We start from the raw sequence: 22,019 nt of genomic DNA on the forward strand, positions 1-22,019 counted from the left end.
TTAATGAAGAAGTTAAAATCGAGGAAGTTTACGTCGCCCGGATTGGCGTCACCGGGGCCCCACCCTGGAGCCAGGCCCGGGGTTGGGGCTCGCAGGCGAGCGCCTGGTGGCCGGGTCTGTGCCCACGGGACCCGGCCGGGCACAGCCCGAAAGAGCGACGTGGGCCCGCCCTCCTGTAGGCCCACCACCCGCAGGAGGGTTCAGAAGGGGCCGGTGCGGTGGGATTTGGGTGGCTGTCCTGGGCGGGTGCCCCGGCGACCCAATCCCCGGACGGTGACTCTAGCCATGGGGACATGGAATGTCACCTCACTGGGGGGTAAAGAGCCTGAGCTAGTGCGGGAGGTAGAGCGGTACCGGCTACAGGTAGTCGGGCTCACCTCCACGCACAGTCTGGGCTCTGGAACCCAACTCCTTGAGAGAGGCTGGACTCTCTTCTACTCTGGAGTTGCCCGCGGTGAAAGGCGCCGAGCTGGTGTGGGCTTGATCATAGCCCCCCAGCTCGGCCGCCATGTGTTGGAGTTTTCCCCGGTGAACGAGAGGGTCGTTTTCCTGCGCCTTCGGGTCGGGGATAGGTCTCTCACTGTTGTTTCGGCCTATGGGCCAAACGGCAGTGCAGAGTACCCGGCCTTCTTGGAGTCCTTGGGAGGGGTACTTGAGAGTGCTCCAACCGGGGACTCCATTGTTTTACTGGGGGACTTCAACGCTCACGTGGGCAACGACAGTGTTACCTGGAGGGGCGTGATTGGGAGGAACGGCCTCCCCGATCAGAACCCGAGTGGGGTTCTGTTATTGGACTTCTGTGCTGGTCACGGTTTGTCCATAACGAACACCATGTTCAAACATAAGGGTGTCCATCAGTGCACATGGCACCAGGACACCCTAGGCCGGAGGTCAATGATCGACTTCGTGGTTGTGTCATCTGACCTCCGGCCGTATGTTTTGGACACTCGGGTGAAGAGAGGGGCTGAGCTGTCAACTGATCACCACCTGGTGGTGAGTTGGATCCGCTGGCAGGGGAGGAAGCTGGACAGACTTGGCAGACCTAAACGCGTTGTGAGGGTCTGCTGGGAACGTCTGGTGGAACCCTCTGTCAGGGAGGTCTTCAACTCCCACCTCCGGGAGAGCTATGACCAGATCCCGAGGGAGGCTGGGGACATTGAGTCCGAATGGACCTTGTTCTCTGCTTCCATTGTGGACGCGGCTGTTCGAAGCTGTGGCCGTAAGGTCTCCGGTGCCTGTCGTGGTGGCAATCCCCGAACCCAGTGGTGGACACCGGAAGTAAGGGATGCTGTCAAGCTGAAGAAGGAGTCCTACCAAACCTGGTTGGCTCGGGGGACTCCCGAGGCAGCTGACGGGTACCGGCAGGCCAAGCGTGCTGCAGCACGGGCGGTCGCTGAAGCAAAAGTTCGGGTCTGGGAAGAGTTCGGGGAGGCCATGGAGGAGGACTATCGGGCTGAAGTCACCGAGGTAGTTAAGAAGCTCCCCGGTGGCAAGGCAACGGGGGTGGATGAGATCCACCCTGAGTACCTCAAGTCTCTGGATGTTGTGGGGCTGTCTTGGTTGACACGTCTCTGCAACATCGCGTGGCAGTCGGGGACAGTGCCTCTGGACTGGCAGACCGGGGTGGTGGTCCCTCTATTCAAAAAGGGGGACAGGAGGGTGTGTTCCAACTATCGGGGGATCACACTTCTCAGCCTCCCCGGGAAAATCTATTCCAGGGTGCTGGAGAGGAGAATTAGGCCGATAGTCGAACCTCGGATTCAGGAGGAACAATGCGGTTTTCGTCCTGGCCGTGGAACACTGGACCAGCTCTATACCCTCCGCAGGGTGCTCGAGGGTTCATGGGAGTTTGCCCAACCAGTCCTCATGTGTTTTGTGGACTTGGAGAAGGCATTCGACCGTGTCCCTCGTGGCATTCTGTGGGAGGTACTTCGGGAGTACGGGGTCGGGGGCCCTCTGCTAAGGGCTGTTCGGTCCCTTTATGACCGGAGCAGGAGCTTGGTTCGCATTGCCGGCAGTAAGTCAGACCTGTTCCAGGTGCATGTTGGACTCCGGCAGGGCTGCCCTTTGTCACCGGTCCTGTTCATTATTTTTATGGACAGGATTTCTAGGCGCAGCCATGGGCCGAAGGGGATCTGGTTCGGGAGCCACTGGATTTCAACCCTGCTTTTTGCGGATGATGTGGTCTTGTTGGCTCCTTCGAGCCAGGACCTCCAGCATGTCCTGGGGCGGTTTGCAGCCGAGTGTGAAGCAGCCGGGATGAGGATTAGCACCTCCAAATCTGAGGCCATGGTTCTCGACCGGAAAAAGGTGGCTTGCTCCCCCCAGGTCGGGGGGGAGTTCCTGCCTCAAGTGGAGGAGTTTAAGTATCTTGGGGTCTTGTTCACGAGTGAGGGAAGGATGGAACGCGAGATTGACAGGCGGATCGGTGCAGCGGCTGCAGTAATGCGGTCGCTGTATCGGTCCGTCGTGGTAAAGAGAGAGCTAAGCCGAAAGGCGAAGCTCTCGGTTTACCGGTCAATCTACGTTCCTACCCTCACCTATGGTCATGAACTTTGGGTCATGACCGAAAGAATAAGATCCCGGATACAAGCGGCCGAAATGAGCTTCCTCCGCAGGGTGGCGGGGCGCTCCCTTAGAGATAGGGTGAGGAGCTCCGTCACACGGGGGGAGCTCGGAGTAGAGCCGCTGCTCCTCCACATCGAGAGGAGCCAGTTGAGGTGGCTCGGGCATCTGCATCGGATGACCCCTGGACGCCTCCCTCGGGAGGTGTTCCAGGCATGCCCCACCGGGAGGAGACCCCGAGGAAGACCCAGGACACGCTGGAGTGACTATGTCACCCGGCTGGCCTGGGAACGCCTTGGGGTCCTCCCGGAGGAGCTAGGGGAAGTGTCCGGGGAGAGGGAAGTCTGGGCGTCCCTGCTCAGGCAGCTGCCCCCGCGACCCGGTACCGGATAAGCGGAAGAAAATGGATGGATGGATGGATGGTAATATTTTACTCGGTACAAATCTCAGTAACGCGCGTTACAATGCATTTTAAACCCGAAATCAATTGACTCTACATTCGCGATCCGAGATGGGCATACGCTCCACACAAAAGTGTGAAAGCCGGTCCGTGTGACTCTACACTATGTTAATTAAGCGCTGTTGTTAGCAGGCTCCATGAGCTGGACACGACTCACGGAGCGGCTCCCGGTCGGTCAGAGCGCAGCCGACCCGGCACACCGAGGATCAACAGCTGAGAGGCGGAGGCGAAGAGGCGGAGGCTCTGATTCTCCCGGTCGGTTTTGAACCGCTTTTATGTCCGCGTCATAACGCTTTTGGTGCGAGTTTAAAACAGTATGTTTACTTCAAAACGCGAGCGTCAGACGCTGTCAGAGCGGTAATGAACAGTGTTTTAGAGCTCCCCTAAATGTCTCAGGTAGGCTTTCAGGTAATTTCGCAGCATACAGCGCCTTCTAGGTCATTAAAAAAGACGTACGGCAAATCTGGAATGAAAAATGGCCCTGTTATTTCATCCCCGAATCCCATTCATGAACACAATATCTAATATCAGTTAACGAGTCGTTTTCTGTTTCTCGTTTTCCGTTTTTAAAACGAATAACGGGATACGAGTCATTTTCCGTTTTTCGTTCTTTTATTTTGAAGCGAAAAACATCACATCCTGCTGTGTAATGAGCTGCATTGAACACAAGAAGATCTATTGAGAACAAAAAATCCATATTTCCTTTTATTTTAGCGAAAAGTAATGCAAAAGTAATGTAAAAGTAGTGTAATGCCTTACAATTCAAAGACAGTAATATTGTAATGTAACTAATTACTTTGAAATGACAGTAACAAGTAATAAATAATGCATTACGCATTTGAAGTAACTTGCCCAACACTGATCGCTTTCAACCCACAATACATCACGTTAGGTAGCGCGCTGCAGGCGGCTACATCAAGTCGAATTCGCCTATTAATACGTGCAGATTACTCCTCCTCCTCCTCCTACTACTACTACTACTACTACTACTACTACTATTACTTCTTCTTCTTCTTCGTGGGTTTCTTTTTTGGCGGTTGGCAACCAGCGTTAAGGTGCATTACCGCCACCTACTATGCTGGAGTGTGAACCAGAGTTATCCACCCATTAATCTGTTAAATTCTTCCCTTCAATCCCGTTTGTCTCAAATATGTAAATAGTTTTCCTTCCCCAGCTTCAAATACATTTTCCAAACTAAAACCTTCTATTCCTTTATTTCCCTTATTAATGTTTCCCGTTCTTGTGAATATTTTTGGCAGTGCATAAGGACATGTTTAACTGACTCTTCTGATCCTATACAACTCTCACATAAACCTGTAGGATGTTTATTTATTAAATGCAATGTTTTATTAAGTCTTGAATGTCCTACCCTCAATCGTTGCCATTCTTTTACGATGTTTTTCTTATTTATATCTCTTGCTTCTGCTTTGCTAAATGAAATGTTCGTTATGTTATTCTGCTTTAGTGACTGTTTTGCCAGTTCCTCTGCTTTTTCATTCCCTGTAATCCCTCTGTGATCCACATAAATGCTACTGTTAGATACCTTCTTTCAAATCTATACAGAGTTTCATATATTTCATGCACAACATCCTGTCTACTGTGAGAGTTGAATGTCTGCAATGCTTCATTCTTCAGACTTTACAAGGAAACACGTGACAAGCATGCTGCATTCAGGTTGCAGACCACCAGATGGCAGCCTACGTCGTCTATATGTCCTCAGTCCTGCAGCAACTTCTCAGTTCTAAGTCTTCTAAAGTCAGAATTCAGATTTTTGATTCCCTTTGACTTCTGAAGGAAAACATTTCACTTTGAATTAATGTTTGTTGTATTTTCTGGTTTATTACTGGAGCACATGACAGAACACTCAGTAACAGGTTAGACTTAGAGTGTTACCTTTCAAAATGACCAGCATGAGGTCCATTCAGTGTGCTCCGGAGCTTTGGATCGTATCACATGACCTTCCTCTGCAGGTGACGTTTAGACAGTGAAGTGTCGATAACAATAAAACCTGATTCAAATTTCTGTTCCGTTTCGGTTTCAGCTGCTGGAGTAGAAGTTCCAAATGATGACATCACGGATGACATCGGAGATTTACTCAAACAAGCAGCAGGACAAAGTCACTCTGTTGGGGGACTACTTTCAGCGGTGGATTAATCCACATTTCCTGCTCCAGTTAGATGTTTAAATACAAAGCAGAATAGCAATGCACTTGATTCTTGTTTTAACATTTCTGCATGCAACAACCAGCAGCGACTTCCTCATGGTTACTGTGAATCTGAAGCGCGTTGGCTTCCAGCCAGAGTCTGGTCTGCTTCACAGAAAGTGGTGAAGCTGTTTTAATCGAAGTGAGGAGCGTTGCGGTCGTCCAGTTTCCTGTTTCATATAAATAACCTCCAGTGACGTCGGGTCTTTAGCCATAAACACGACCATAAGATACGACAGAATTCACCTTGAGTTGTCTCTGAAAAATGACAATATAAGAATAAAACACAGCAGAGTCCAAATACAAGTTTGATACCAGGTGAACTCGGTGCCTACGTGAACAACAAACTAACATGGATTTGCAATGGAAGACTCACTGAGCTGCAACAAAACAATCAGTGATGTTTGAACCAAATGCAACTGCAGCCATGGCAACAGAGGAGGAAAGAAGGCGGTCCTTGTTGCCATGGTGAGCGTTTCTAGCTGGAACCCAATCAGGCTCAGGTTTGGCTCATCAGCTGTAAAACGTCCTCAAAGAGGAGAAACCTCTCCCGGTGCAATGCTAACTTGCTAACTTGCTACCACGTGATCTTCAAAGGTAATACGACTGTTAGCTTGCTAGTGTCTTCTTGGTTATAACATATAGATCATAGCATCAGAAATGGAACTTCTTTTTACATTTGGATGATTTGTTTCTCATCTTGTGTCCAGAGTTTCCACCAGAGCCAGAGGTCGTCTACTCGTCACTGAGGTAGACCAGTCCAACCAGTGAAGTCCAGCTGCCATGGATCTGGTCCCTGAACGCCTCACACGTCTGGCTTCTCTTTTAATATGTATAGTTTTAAGTTAAAATGGGACGCATGCAACCACAGCTACTCAGATTTAGAGCATTGTTTTCTTCCATAAGTGTATTCTAGTGGTCAGGGTTTAAAGATAATAACTAACCTTTTTGTTGTTTGTATTTTATCTGTGAAGTCGCTCCTATTAATAAACTTTGGTGCCACTAACTGTTTTCCTCGTGTGGTTGAGAAGGTTTCACAAAGCTGCTGGATGGGACATTTGACTTGTTCCTGTTGTGGTTAACCGAAACGCCATTCGAGTCTCTACTGCTTGTAAACAGCTTTGATACGGAGCCCGAGCCGGAGTCAGTGGAGATCTACTGTGTTTGACCACATGTCTGCTGCTGGTGAACATGCATGTCATTTTGCAGCCTGCAGATCTTCCCTCCTTTTAATAGTCTGCCCCCTAGTGGTGTTGTAATGCAGCACCACAAACAAACCAGGCTGTTGATGTCCAGCAGCACCACACTGAGCATGCAGTGATCAAGCTCCCACGATCCATCCATCCATCCATTGTCTACCGCTTATCCTGTATTCAGGGTCGCGGGTGGGCTGGAGCCGATCCCAGCTGTGACTGGGTGAAGGCAGGGTTCACCTGGACAGGTAACCAGTCTATAACAGGGAGACATGTAGAGACAGACAGGTAACCAGTCTATCACAGGGTCGAAAGGTAGAGACAGACAGGTAACCAGTCTATCACAGGGCCGACATGTAGAGACAGACAGGTAACCAGTCTATCACAGGGCCGACATGTAGAGACAGACAGGTAACCAGTCTATCACAGGGCCGACATGTAGAGACAGACAGGTAACCAGTCTATCACAGGGCCAACATGTAGAGACAGACAGGTAACCAGTCTATCACAGAGTCACCAATGAACCTATCCCCATCCTGCATGTCTCTGGACTGTGGGAGGAAGCCGGAGAACCCGGAGAGAACCCACGCTTACACGGGGAGAACATGCAAACTCCACACAGAAGGAACCCAGGCCGACCCGGGAATCAAACCCACGACCCTCTTGCAGTGAGTGCCCACTACACCAGCTCCCACGATGCTTTTTTAAAATCGTTTATGACGATGATGTATAGATTTTCTTCATGGTCCAGAATCAGGAGCTCATTCCTCATGAATACAGAAATATTTAAAAAATAGAATTCTGCCCTCTCATCGGCTAAAAGAAAATAAAAAACACATAACAAATTAAAACTTAAGCTTTGTTGACATTAATTGATGATTCATGTCAAAATGCCTAGGGGGTATAATCCAGTACTTTGAATGTCTCTGGGATGTACTAAATGAACCCTGGGGAACCGCTGCACTGTAACCAGAAGATAAAGACGTGAATAATTGGACGGAAACAATTTAAAGTCTGGAAAAAAAAACAAAAAGGGTGATTGCCGTGACAACGTGTGCTTAAAACAGCCTCACTCGGGGCACCGATTGTTACCGGGGCTAAGTCCGCACTGCAGTGGGGTTTCACCCTCACGTTGTCCTATCTTAATAAAGAAATTGTCTCGTTGAAGCTGAGAGGGGCGTCCTTCGATCTGAGTAAACAAGAGGACACGCCTTTTTCCGTCTTAGACTTAATTTTCACTCACAGCTTTGAGTTTCTGCCTTTCAGGCCTGGCACATCTCCAATGAGCCTACTTAAAAAGGGGACCACGCCTAGACCACGCCCACCAGTCCCCAAGCCGCATCCCACACCGGGCCCACATGGTCCAGTCCACACCCCCAACCTGGTTCACCCCACCCCCCATACAGTGACGTCAACAAAGTACGTTCTCAATTAAGAATAATTAAAGACATAGCTCCTTTGTGAAAATGAAACTCACTCTGAAGTCGGTGATGACATCTTCAAGATTCTTGTTCTGTAGTTATTTATTTTTGTACTGTCCTTTAAAGGTTCCTGACATCAGTCTTTGCTTTTTTCCATCTCAACGCTCTTCTCTTCACTTGCGTGTGTTGTTGTTGTACTCAGTACTTGATTTTTTAAATGAAACCCATCTTTTTTTTCTAGGTGTGAGGACAGGAAACCACAACACTGTCAAATGCCATCACAGAGGAAGAGGGCAGGTCTCACCGGAGCGTTCTCATCAACTCATAGAGCTCACGAGTGTTAAGGATGGACGAACCCTCGGTGCTGTGTCTGCTCCGTAAGTACCGCCGTGTCTTTGATGCAACGACATCTAATTCAACGATGCTCATCCTGTTTGACCATCCTGTTTCTATCCTGCATATAAACACCAGCCTGCTCTGTTGTTGTGTCCTTCCTCTTCAGTTCTGGCCTCGCTGCTGAGCTGCTCCACAGGCCGAGGTCAGGAAATGCTCAAAACATTGTTGATTGTCCACAAACCTGAAAATGATTCATCTCGACCCCCCGGGGGGCTGGAAGGGGAAATAAGTGCAAAGGGGACCTCAAGGGGAAATCAAAGATGGTGTCATTTCATAGACTGTAAACAAGATGTCGGGGTAGTCGTCGTGACCTCACGCTTTGGTCTGTGGACCGCTGTCGTCATCGTACGACGTATTGTTAGGTGGACTGTAGTAAATAAAATACAATAAATGGAGCCGAGAGACGGCAATATTCAGGGAAAAAAGTTTGTAAAAGTAGCATTTGTGAGTTTATTACAGCTATGACAAGTGAAAGCTACCACAACCAACCAATCCGGTTGTTCCGGTTGTAATAAAGTCCCAAATTAACACTTTTCTAAACTTTAGTTTCTCTGAATATAGCCACCTCTCTCTCGGCTCTGTGTTTTATTTTACAGTGGTCCTAATAAATACCATCATACCATCTTATTTTTAAAAATTCTACATGAGCAATTCAAACCATTCCATTAAACTAATCGTTTTCATTGGTTTTGTTGCAATGCATGCTGGGAAATATGTATGTTGATGAAAACACCAGGTACACCGGGATCTCACCTGGTCTTGTTTCATCCTCCTCTTCCAGTTCGTCTGACTACGAGTCCCAGCAGCCTCCAGTTCTTCAGCTGGACTTCCTTCTCTCTGAGCTGTGAGGACGACGGGGGTCCAGCTAGATGGACTCTGAGGAGGACCACGAGACACAAAACCAGGACTCAGTGTGGAGATGGTGGCTGGGGGAAACCTGCTGGTTCTTCCTGCACCCTCAGCTACATTTTCCCAGTGGACAGTGGAGTTTACTGGTGTGAGTCCGGAGACGGAGAAACCAGTAACACCATCAACGTCACCGTCACTGGTAAGATCACACAATCCAAAATAAAAGTCGTCCCGCCAGAGTAAAGGTCTCGTTGTCAGCTGGACTTCTGTGTCTGTGTTGAGGTGGACCGGTGATCCTGCAGAGTCCAGTCCTCCCTGTGATGGAGGGACATGAGGTCACTCTGTCCTGCAGGACAAAGCCGACCTCTGACCTCCCAGCTGGTTTCTACAAGGATGGCTCCCTCATCGGGACTGAGCCTACAGGTCACATGACCATCCAGCATGTGTCCAGGTCTGACGAGGGCCTCTACACGTGTACCGTCGGTGACGGAGAGTCTCCGCCCAGCTGGGTCACGGTCACAGGTGAGCAGGTCAAAGGTCATCTTTGAGTCCAGCAGTTCATTCATCCAGATATTCACCTGAAGAGGTGGGATTTCTGTCTGCAGGTAAACCTGCAACCGTGGCCCCGCCCTCTTCGTCAGCCCCGCCCTCTTCGTCGGCCCCGCCCTCTTCGTGCCCTGACTCAGAACCCCTCCACCTCGTGTTCAGACTGGTCTGCCTCCTGGTGGTGTTCTGTCCGTACTGCATCTCCACTGTCCTCATGGTGTCTTTATATCGACAGAGAACCACAGGTATCAATCAATCAATCAATCAATCAATCATTCAATCAATCAATCAATCAATCAATCAAGCAACCAATTAATCAATCACAGTTATGTAATGTTGACTGTTTTTTGTCATGCTTACCCTTCTTTTAATATTGCTTATCAAACTCCTCTGACAGGAAATCACCTTCCCGTCTCCGTGGCAACAGTGCCACCCAACGACGGCGAGCAGAGCTCGGCTGATGACTATGATGACGTTGTGGCGGTCAGCACCGAGCATCACTTCTGAGCTGCAGAGATCAGAGACAGAAGCTGTGTCCTAATTATAATACATTTTATACATATACAGTATATATATATATATATATATATATATATATAGCTGAGGACGTGGAAACGTAGCGCCAATCGTGGACACTGGAAGTCATCCAGACTTCTACGTCTTCGTCGCCCTTAAAAAAAGATGTTTCAAAACTCAGTGAGATTGAATTATAAATAAAATGTAAAAATAAAGTAAAAGCTTGAATCCCTAATTATATGGATTTGTAATATCTTTATTTTTATATAGAGCCAAGACCTCTAGACTGTCAGGATGGTGGGTCGAGACTGAATTCTTTGTTCGTTAAGCTACTATTGTTAATAAAGTCTTACATGCCTACACACTCACTTAAAAACATATTTACATTTTATAGGATTTAAATAACAATAATTGAATACATTCTATTTATCAGGAAACACCCTCAACTGCACCAAACGGTCCTTAATCATACTTAAGATGCAGTCTTTGAGGGCCTTATTAGGGATTTCCACGTCAAAATAGTCAGCCACCTTCCACTGCTCAGATCCTCCCTGGGATTCTGCAAAAACTCATCAACAGCAGACATGGTTCACCCCACAGCAACCAACCAGACCCAGAGGGAGAAGGTTATACTAACCTGCACAGCACAAGAACCGGACAATGTGGAACCTCCTTTCCCCTAGCTGACTACCTAACCAGAAACTAGAGTGGGGGGGTCCATGGGGTATAAAGGCCAGCGTCCACCTTTAAACGCCCTCTCTCCACGGTAACACGCCGTTACAAAAGGAGGTGAACTTTTAACGTCTGCAGCGTTTCCTTTGTCTTTCCCCCAAACTTGCTGGAGAGGAGACAGACTGTTTTCCCTCTCTTTTTTTCCTTGACTCACCCTTTTCTTTTTTTTTATTATTTTGGATCCTGAGAAGATCGCTGCACCGGGCGACTCTTTGTTTGCCTGCAGAAGGAAGAACACAAACTGTTTTCTCTTCAGCTAAGTTGATCAGCGAGAAGGATAACTTCTACGCCCGCCCTCGCTTGGATTCAACCGACTCATCACACCCTCCGCTGCCGCACGAGGACTCGCGAACCACAGCCCGTCGCCGCCGGCGTGCCAAGAAGTGCCACCACCTGTATAGGACGGACTCACGCACATCAACGAAAGTAAGAGGCTATTTGTCTGGGCAGAGGCATAGGTTCGATAGTGTTTTAAGTTTTGACCAAGGACCGCGTGTCCAACCTCGGACACATTCACGAGCTCAGTAAGTGATCTACCATCAGTTAAAAGACCGGGGTCCCGCCGAAACGAACGCCAGTTCATTCACGGGCTCCTATGTGATGGTAACACGCTTACTGAACCTTGGTGTAGAGTGAGGACCGATCTTGTGCGCGCGCATTCCCTGCTCCCCTCTTTGTTCCTGGTAACACACACACACACACACACACACACACACACACACACACACACACACGTATCCTACCTCAGCTGTTCTGTCTCTGAATGCTAGGGAAATAGCTCCACCCAGTGGCTGCGTCCAGCCATCTCTCAACTCTCTCTCTCTCTCTATTCTATTCTATCCTACGTTCAGCTGTCCCGTCTCTGAGCGCTAGGAGGAATAGCTACACACACACACACACACACACACACACACACACACACACACACACACACACACTCCACGTGTGTCTTCTGTAGCTTAGCTTTGTGTGTTAGGTAGTTAGGTAATAAGGCTTTGTTAATTGCAGTGTTATTGATTGTGATCATTACTACTGATTTTAATAAATCTTATTATATTATAACTAGCGGTCTCTTGTGCTTGTTGTGTATATGTCACTGGATAACAGCAGGTTGTGAAGGCTAGTGCTTGAATTTCACGCCTTTTTAATTGTTAGATTGTTTTTATACTTCTATGCCAATGATCACGATGATTGGCATGTGAGTATAAAACCTTTATATTGAGACTGAATACAGTTTTAGGTTATCTTTTCCCTGATCCCAGGGTGGTGCCCCGTTTGTTCATGATTATATCATGATAGTATATTAAATATAGTTATTAATACCGATAATCATATCGACATTAATAATTAACTGTTGATAACCAAATCTGCTCCTGCTACCATCCCAACACAAGCAACCATACTATCCAGGATTCTGGAGTTTCCTGGACGAGCCCCCGTCTGTTACAAGCCTGGCTCTCAGTTTGAAACAAGGAGAGAGGAGACACAGAGCTCTGAGAATGTTTCAGTGTTTATTTACTTAAACAACCCAAAAGGAACATAACGTGGGTGTATATCAGATGTAGTGTGTGTGGGTGTGTGCATGTGTATATGTATATGAGAGAACAAACTACAGCAGGTTGTAGGTCATAGCAGCAGTCAGCTGCTCAACCACCAGAGAGAGCGAGCAGACTGGCCTTTTATCACCCTAAGGTGTGGTCTGCTTAGGACCGCCCACTGCTTCCTGGTTCTCCTGGAAGGCACCGAGAAGAGAAGCAGACAGAACAGGGACGTCACACCGTACTGTCCATTTAAATTACTTTATTGGATTTTTGCATTTGTTAGTGGTGAAGAATGGGGGGTAGGACTTTTAGACTTCTTCATATAAATAAATCTCTAGTTGCTCCTACTGTGCACTGTGATGTTGATGGAGTTGCTCCGCTGCCTCGACGGAGACTCACACCAGTAGATGGCGTTGTCCTGCCAGTTGGCAGCCGGCGGAGGTCGGCGTCCCCCATCCCGCCCCACAGGTGGACATCTTGGTCTTGGCCGTGATGTCGCTAGTGGGGTTACTGCTCAACCCCAGTGAGTCGCCATGGCAACCGTTGTAGAGGAATGGTCTATGGGTCAAAGTTCATAAAGTAGAGTAACGTTGGGTGAAGGCAAGTTGATTTGTGTCACACCTTTGAACAACAGAGCAACCAGGGCTGCCCCTGACCAAAATGGGGCCCTAAGCAAAAACATTTCTTCGGGCCCCCCCCCACCGCCACCCGACCCTACCAAATCCCAAATGTATATTAGGAACAAAACGACAGTATAATGAAATGCCATTGAACTTGACAACCTTTATTAGTAAGAACAAAGAACAAAAATATAAACCTAAATTCACACTGAATGGGCTTTATGCACAGCTCCACTACTTCCTGAAATAAGCCAGCTCGTTTATTTCCTGTCTTACATTATTGGACCAATTGATTAATCCAGGTGTGTCTGACCTCTCAACATTGGTCAGGCACACCTGGATTAATCAGTTTGTTGATGCCCAATAAAAACATGTTAAACAAATATATTTAACAATATTTCCGTGCGTAATGGCAATGCGCTCTGGCGCGGCACTTCTCCGGGACTGCGGATTAATCAAATGCTGTGGCTGCAGGGATTTCGTGAACTGAAAGAGAAACTCTTTATATATTGTTTAGATACAATAGGAACCACCCATTATGGAACCGTGTTTGTCAACGTTTGTTTCTCCCTTTTTGTACAGTAATTTATTCAAAGCTTCAACAAGTTGCTTTTTGAGTGCGTTCTGAAAACGATCGCAGACTGTCACCTGTTCGACGCATCACTACTGATTGGGCTATGTGGAATCTACATTAGAGGGAGTGATGAGTCAGCAGCCAATGGTGAAATACAGTAAAATAGAAGAGTCAATAAAATTGTTTTTCAATGATACAGTTATAAAAGTGTGCCAAAATTGGCTGATCGGTCCAGTAGTATGCGAAATTAACTGCAGACAGACAAATGCATAATCCCCTCCAAGACTATGCTTGATGGAGATGGACAATGGAATTAATAATTTGTATTACTGCTGTATTAATCACTGGAACACAGTTAGTTAAATTACTATGAACACTGTCTGTTTGTATGAAGTTATATTTTTTGTTTAATGTTTCTAAGGTTTCAGGCGCAAGGCAGTTCTGTGGCTCCGTCCTTTTTCAAAGAGGTGATTCTACTGCCAGACCATAAAGCGACAGATGTGCCAAGACGTGCCAAAAAGGCTTGGCTTTTTGAAAACGGCCACATCAAGTCTGCCTTGGAATTAGGCTGTGACTGGGATTCTGACAAAAATAATGCAGGCAATAACAGCAGCCTTCCAGCCAGCTGTGGAGGGATGCAGGTAAGTTCTAGCCAGTTTGTAACCTCTTTTCATTGTATTTTTGCAAGAATACCATGGCATACTATACAATGAAAGCTTTATTATGAGTGCTTATGTGTTGTAAATTTGAATATTATTTTATCATTTTACATTACCTTTTGCTGCTGCTGATATCCGACAGGCTTGCTGGGATATATAATAAGACGAACACACACATTTTGTTGATACATTATGTTTGTAAATAGCTCATAACAATTCTATTCTAAGTTATACTGATCTGAGGCGTCCTGCTAGCTCACCTGCTAGAGTGTGCACCCCATGTACTAAAGACCAAGTCCTCCCCACAACAGCTGGGGTTCGAGTACAACCCGGGCTTTTTGCTGCATGTCATCCTCTCTCTCTCTCTCTCTCTCTCTCTCTCTCTCTCTCTCTCTCTCTCTCTCTCTCTCTCTCTCTCTCTCTCTCACCCTTTCCTGTCTGTCTTCATCTGTTGCTATCAAATAAAGTTAAATTCTGAAGAAATATCTTTTAAAAGGTTATACTAAATAACAGAAGTAAATTGAAGTTGGTTGAACTGAGAAAATGACAGAATGTAAATTTCTGTGTTCATACCAATGATTTATTGAAAATAAATATTTTCCTTGTACTGTGTGCTCTTCTAGCTTCAACAGAAGTTTCATATACAGTGTGTTTTTCCTTCCTTTAGGTTACAAATCCTGCTGCCATGCTACAACAAACTAGTTGAGCCATCCCTTACCCCCACGCAGAGTTTGAATGGAGACCTTGTGAAAAAACTCTTTCATCAGAAGTCCATTTATGTCAGGCCTGACAAGATCATTTTAAGTGAGGAAAAAGAATCTGTAAGTAGTACTGACGATTTCAAGACATGTTTATGATAGTGGCAGTCAAAATGGCAATATTGTAATTTCCAATTGATTTAAACAGTTACTTGGAGTATGCTCTAAAAGTCAATTACAATGTTTTGTTGTCAGTATTGACTGTTGGATTCATAAAAGTTATTGTATTTATCTGTTTGCATTGACAGTCATCTGATGGAGAAAGCAGCGATGGACCCTGGTTTGGCAGAAATATCTGACACTGACAAATGTGGTAAATATTTTGTGGTTACACTATTACATCAGATGTTAAGTCTTTTTTTTTTTAAATCAAATTTATTTGAAATAATGTTTTTGGGCAAAAAAATAATACATTACCCTTTTTTAATCTACCACAAAATAATGTATTGTACAGCCCTAAATGTGTTCTGATGTACACTGTCATATGAGTTAAATGTTACTCATAAGTTACTTTTCCATGTTACAGTTACAGTCATTGGAAGTGTGCCAATGACTGTAACTGTCAGTCATTGGCACACTTTGAAATTTCCAAAGATGTTGTCCTAGACATCTTCACGTCTGGGGCCCATTCCGTCTCCAGTCATACCCCTTCCATCTCCAGTGGTGACGAAGTTATGTGGTGTTTTGCTACCCAAGATATTTGCACTGATGCACCTTCCATCCCAGCCGACACCCTCACCATGTCCACTAGTGCTGGTGTCACCACTATTGATGAGACTCTCACCATCTCCAGTGGAACTCCTGCCATCTCCAGTGGCAACACTCATGGCTTGTCAGTTGGCCCCACTGTCAATGCTAGTAGCAACAGGCATCACATCTCTGCGAGATGTAAAACCTCCGGTGTGTCCCATGGTCCCACTCAACCCAGTGCATCTGGCAATAGTTCATCCAGCACACCCTACAGGTCCATCTTTTCTGAATATTTCATCTCTTTTCATACAGTATTTTCAGCAAAGAGCTATTTCCTATGTAAAAATATTGTGGAGTCATGGTGTCCTGAACAGAGAAGAAAGTTGCACTCCCTCTGGATTTGTTTTGATATGAACCACTCTGACTGACAAATAAACCTGTGCCCGCCCAAAGACGCGTGTACTTTCATGCAAGCACATCCGTGGGTCTGTGCTATTTCATTTGTGTATCAGCCATGTGATCAAGTTATCACCACTTCATTGAGTAAGAGAAAGGGAGAGAGCAGCAGTGGTAGAGTGACATAGAGGTTGAACCAGGAGAGTGAGCAGTGGTTGCAAGGCAACTGGTGAATCAGAGAAATATGAAATTTTTTTCTGATTGTTTCATAGTGGTCACATAAGCACAAATATACACACTGCCGCACAACCCAGCTGCTGATTTTGTTATGCGCTGTTTACAACAGGCAGCAGTCAAATGGTATTACACCTTAAAATAATTCACTGTCCACTCAAGACAATTCAAGTTATTGAACCATCATGGAAATTCTTTGTCCTGTGGTAATGCAACTATCTGTGTGAACAAACATCATATTTGTACCTTAATTACAGAGTATTCTTGTTTTATTTTGTAGTACATACCTTGACCTATTTGAGGAAGAATACCTCTCTGATGACCCTGATCTCCAGGAAGGCATTTCCTCATCCTCTCAAACTACCAGTGACATAGGTTTCTCCAGAACCGGGTGTTTGTCTGAGAATCTCAGCAATAAGTCGATCCAGATCGACATTTGCAATGTCAGTGAAACTCCCATAGTGCACCAGACCGAGTTGTGTCCTGTGGTTGTACAGTGTTCGGATGTTTACAGACAGCATCCGAGATATGGCCATCCAGCTAAAGCCTAAGTCCCGCATGTGAATCAGCTGAGCATTCTGGGTTTATGTGTTACTTCATACAGTGTGAATACATTGTCTTATTACATTGCAGCCTATAATATATTTTAAATAATAATATAAAAAAATATAATATTTTTATATAAATAAAAACGTTTGTAACTTCTTTATTGTTCCATGTAGCTACTAAGTAGAGATTACTCTTGGCCTGCATCAGCCTCAATCAGCCTCAATCTCCATACACTTGAAATAATAGGCTACTTACCTCGGCCTTCCTCTCTGAGCTGCAGAATGAGTACCCATGCCATGCGCTTGTACATCAACTTCCAACTGGAATGTTATTTCCGCCGACATCTCCCTTAGAGACTCGTAAATTCCTTCAAGAATGACGCATAATGTTCTTTCAGCAATGCTTTGTTGAACATTATTACTCATAAGCACCATGAATGTCGCAATAATGGAAATATGATCCTCAAGGTGACGCGATATAGTCTCCAAACTGTTAGTGTCATTTGGAGTAGGCCTACAACCTGTAGCAAAAAAGTTTTCCAATTCAAGAAAGTACTGAAATATTTCAACTGATGCCATTTGTAAAATCAGCGAATTCAGAACTTTGATAACTGATCACTTTGATGAAAAGTATACAACTAGGTTTTGAATTTCATTCAATATTCTCTATTTTTTTAGATATCAAAGATTCAATCCATATATTCAAACATTCATTCAATATATTCAAAGATTAATTTCCTGAATAGCATGCCATAGTATGTATATATATATATGTATATACATATATATATATATATATATATATATATACACACACACACACACATATACATACACATACTGTATATAAACGTATAAAAGACATTAATCCAGGGCTTGAAGCAGGAAAAAATCCTGTGCCTGAAATTTTTTTATGCATTGGGGAGAAGAAAATTCTGAACATTTGCAATCTAAATGAATTAATCTGGTGCACTTTGAGAGTAAACCCACATTATAGTTCGAAACAACATTCAAAACACACACAGCCAGTATCACTAAGCATAAAGTCCGCTAGCTTAATGCTAACGTATAATACCTCAGAAATTAGCATCACCAAGGGCGTAACTTTGAGTTGAACATTGGGGTGGTTGAGATTTCCACCTGTGAAGCAGGTGTGTGTATATATATATATATATATATTCTTTGGCCACCAGCCACTGCGGCAGGTTTGGGTTTATCAGCCCAGATATATAGTTTGTGCCTAAAATAAAGTTGACCGACTCAGAAAATGCATAAAAATGGGTCTTGAACGTGTACAAAATACACATTAAAGTGTGTGCAAGTGTTCTTGTTGGACTCATGGTCCTTAATTGTCTCTAACTTTAAGTATTTTGTCCCGATTATAAATGGGTTTGTAGTGTTTCCCACAGGATCTTTGGCGACTATGGTGGGGGGATTGTCATCCTCTAGGGGGGTCCGGGGGCATGCCCCCCCGGGAGAAAATTTTGAATAATTTCATTTTAATGCATCAATTTGGTGAATTCTGAGAAACAAAATATGACATATCAATTACTGACCAATTTCTTACAAACTGCTGGTACTGATACAAATGTTGACATACTAAATGGGGTTGAGGAGTTTAAGCATTCAAGAAAAGATGAGAACAAAAATGACTAAAACACAATTCGTTTATTATTATTATTATTATTATTATTAATAATGATAATAATAATAATAAAAGTGGGTGACTATTCCTCAGCCTTCCTTGGTGTTTTGGTTTTGACTGAAGCCTCGTTCACATACGTCGTCACTCGCCCATCTCTGAGAGACAACTGTCAATGAATGTGAATGTGTTCTAGCGGAATGTGGACCAGGACAGGCGATGTGATGTGGTCGATCGGAGATAAAATAATTTTAACTTTCTGCGATGCGAGTGAAGCGAGTACCAATCACAATGTAGAATAGAGATGATTGACAGTTGCCGTCAACAGAGAGTTCCACAGAGAGTTGCCGCTTGAAGTCGCCGCCGGCGGCAGTGAGTTTTTTTTTGCCAGCGAGTAGAATTCAGCGAGAAAGCGAGTGACGGGCGAGTAGCGACGTATGTGAACGGGGCTATACGCGCACGCACTGTCGAACTCGCCGGCTGGGGGGGGGGGGGGGGGCAACCGTGAGTGGTGGCACTGGAGCCCTAGCAGTAGCTACCTCCTGTTGGGAAGATACTTTTATTCTTTTGCTTTTTTTCGCGTGCTTTCTTCATACCACCGCTGATGCGGGGAGAGACCGGGAGAGACCGGGAGAGACAGTAGAGAAGCGCAGGTCCGGCAAGGTGGGCGAAACCAAATCTCAGAGCGGGAGGGGGCACAGACAAACGTCACTATTTTTTACTGGTAAATTGAGAAAATCTACCACACTGTTGTGATTATAATGCTGAACATTCAATATCAATAATTGTGATATCATATTGGGTGGGTTGTGGTGGCTGGTTTGGATTATTGGGTGGGTTGCAACCCACCCATCCCCCCCATAAATTACGCCTATGAGCATCGACAGCAATAGCAGTAAAGCTGCTAAAAGCTGTTTTAATTCTGGCTTTAGCGCTGTTAACACGTCACAGTTTTAATATTTTTCATGCGAGAAAGTCACAGTTTAATCCAGTGCAGAGTCTGTGGGAGCCGCGACCGGTGACCAGGGCAACGGCTGTCACAGCGGCGGCAGCGCCGGTCTACTGATCTGATCGCCCAGGGCCAACCTCTGTCGTCATCCCGGGGGAGAAAAACGAGCCAAGTAACTTATCCGCACGCTTTTAGAGGTTTGCCGCTGGCTGGTTAAATTCTTTTTATTAGATTAATGTTGGTCTCATTGATGAAATCTAACAACTGTGGCAGTCGCATTAGTTTGTCTGAATGAAAAGTGTGCAGGGCTGCCTTTGGGCTGATGTTATCAATCGCTCTGGCTACGTTGTCCCGGTCCGAGGTGCCTGGAAACTTAAGGCCCGCCCTACTCTGCTCTGATTGGCTAGAACTCCTTGGTTACCTTGAGTACCATTGGTAGTTGGAACTATCACTTTAAACGACTGGTTACAGTTAAAAAAAAAAAAAAACACTTCACCAAAATATTGCTACGCCGGATTTCCGGCACCGTGCCGGAGGTCTTCAAGCCCTGTTAATCTGCCAACAATGAAAACCATGCTCACACGTTTGTGCATCAGTAACAATAATCACAATGATTCAACTTTTCAGTGGAATTTATTTTTATTTGTTTTTTAAGAATGTGAAAAAGTAAAAATATTCCGATAGAAACATGAAACCTTTAAAAGACATGAAGAAGAGTTCAGTACAGACACGAGCATTATTGTATAAATGTATATCATTTTCACAGACCTTTCCCTGAGAGTTGTGAAAAAAGTTTTGTCTAATCGTTCTAACTTTTACACAAATGTCTGTAGTCAGTATTCAGCCGGCAGGATGGGGATCACCGGAAGGTTTCCATCATCCTGTTGTTAAAATTAGTTGCTGTTTAGCTTTTCAAACATTTTCACTGCCGTCAGGAACATTTACATAAAAATACATTGATTTGATCCTGTTGAGACATTTATGTTAAATGTCGTTATTGGCAAATTAATGATCATTTATGGACAAAAAGGCAAATATCCACAGGAAGCCTGTTGTATCCTTAAAGCAAATATAAATATATATATATATAAATTCAGCTTTAACAAAAGCATGAAATCAATTAAAGAAATCTGTCGATGCATTAAAAACAAGCAGTCTGTCAAATAATGTTTCTATTGCACTAATTTAATATGCAGTCATTCCAACCAATCAAAGAGCTTTAAGCTGCATGTTCACTCACTGTTGGGAGAGTCTGCCACGCTAAAGACCTCCATCTCAGCAGACTCTAATCCAGCACTGTCATGCTGTACCCCTAAGCCTCGGCTGCGCCGATACTTAAAGCCAATCACCGCCGCCGCCATCTTCACCACCACCACCACCGCCGCCGCCATCACCACCACCGCACCAATGATGGGAAGAGCTGGCATCATGTGACTTCTCCCTCCATCCTTGTCTCCTACTTCCTCGCTTCCTTCCATCCCTTTGCGTGGCCCTGTGTGACCTACGGAGGAGACAGGCATGACATCATCATCATCTTCAAACCAACACACCCCATATGGAACGGTCATATTCAATAGTTGACCAAATATTTACGGAAATAGAGTCAATTTGATTTAAACAGCAATATAGAATATAAACACACACAGACATCATGCACAGCGAGTTATGTCCTCTTTAAAGATAGGACTTTATAAACTCGTACAGTTAATACTCTCATAATATTGCCCACCTCTCTGCTCCGTTTGTTTTGTTTTAACCAATGGTCCTAATACGACATCGTGGTCTTGAGGAACGCAAAATAAATAAATAAATGAAAAAGTGAATATTCCTACTAGACATGGTAAAGTACTGAATGATCTTAAATACACTTCTTCTGTGTTCTCTGAATACCAGAAGTCTATCTGAAGGACCTGGAAGGACCGGATCCTCAGACTCACCCTGGTTCCTGACCCCCAGACTCACCCGGGTTCCTGACCCCCAGACTCACCCTGGTTCCTGACCCCCAGACTCACCCGGGTTCATGACCCCCAGACTCACCCGGGTTCATGACCCCCAGACTCACCCGGGTTCATGACCCCCAGACTCACCCGGGTTCATGACCCCCAGACTCACCCCGGTTCGTGACCCTCAGACTCACCCCGGTTCGTGACCCTCAGCTTGATGGTGTTGAAGATGTCCGGGGCGTTCCTCCTTCGGCGCCGGCCGTTCTCCAGGATGAGCTGACATTGGAAGGTTCCGGTGTCGTTCAGGGTGACGTTCTTCAGAACCACCGAGGCGTCTCCATCCTTCATCTCTGGATCCTCCAGCATCACCCGGCCGTAGTAAGTTTTCTGGTACTCCTCCCCTGCTTGGCGGTTGTCCTGGTAGAGGAAGACGAATTCATCCTCGGGGAGATCTGGTCTTCTCCACGCCACCAGCTCAATCACGCTGTTCGGCGGGCCGCTACACGTTAGAGTGACGTCTTTTCCGATCTCCACCGTTACGTCTGAACAAAAACCAGACAATAGAAACACGTCACATCGTGGAT

The 22,019-nt window shown here is 45.5% G+C and overlaps 2 protein-coding genes across 4 annotated transcripts in view; one reads left to right on the top strand and one right to left on the bottom strand.

The window, feature by feature from the left end:
* LOC311009290 (uncharacterized protein) overlaps nt 1–22,019 on the bottom strand; it is a 77,151-nt gene that overhangs the window by 48,549 nt on the left and 6,583 nt on the right. Inside the window, exons 2-4 of one of the 3 annotated variants that reach the window (XM_084003367.1) lie at nt 21,630–21,977; nt 20,887–20,993; nt 20,107–20,853 (exon numbers count right to left, since the gene is read on the bottom strand). In XM_084003367.1, the coding sequence (XP_083859493.1) occupies nt 20,725–20,853; nt 20,887–20,993; nt 21,630–21,977 (584 nt within the window). In that variant the 3' untranslated portion in view covers nt 20,107–20,724. Of the gene's footprint in view, nt 1–20,106; nt 20,994–21,629; nt 21,978–22,019 lie in introns of those variants that run through there. The other 2 variants (XM_084003366.1, XM_084003368.1) reach the window with 2 other exon arrangements.
* On the top strand, nt 8,098–10,275 carry LOC311009224 (uncharacterized protein). Its single transcript, XM_084003244.1, has 6 exons — nt 8,098–8,219; nt 8,345–8,380; nt 9,020–9,286; nt 9,370–9,609; nt 9,693–9,878; nt 10,031–10,275. The coding sequence occupies exons 1-6, from the start codon at nt 8,189–8,191 to the stop codon at nt 10,138–10,140; spliced, it is 870 nt and encodes a 289-aa protein (XP_083859370.1). The 5' UTR covers nt 8,098–8,188; the 3' UTR covers nt 10,141–10,275.

This window comes from Eutrigla gurnardus (assembly GCF_963514095.1).
Source record: "Eutrigla gurnardus genome assembly, chromosome: 23".
In the NCBI taxonomy this organism is placed as follows: domain Eukaryota; kingdom Metazoa; phylum Chordata; class Actinopteri; order Perciformes; family Triglidae; genus Eutrigla; species Eutrigla gurnardus.

Bases quoted from the DNA above. Each gene is read 5' to 3' on its own strand.
- LOC311009224 (XM_084003244.1), top strand. From the start codon at position 8,189: ATGGACGAACCCTCGGTGCTGTGTCTGCTCC. The intron at 8,220-8,344 runs GTAAGTACCGCC...CTTCCTCTTCAG, and splicing joins CTCGGTGCTGTGTCTGCTCC to TTCTGGCCTCGCTGCTGAGC. The intron at 9,287-9,369 runs GTAAGATCACAC...GTCTGTGTTGAG, and splicing joins CATCAACGTCACCGTCACTG to GTGGACCGGTGATCCTGCAG.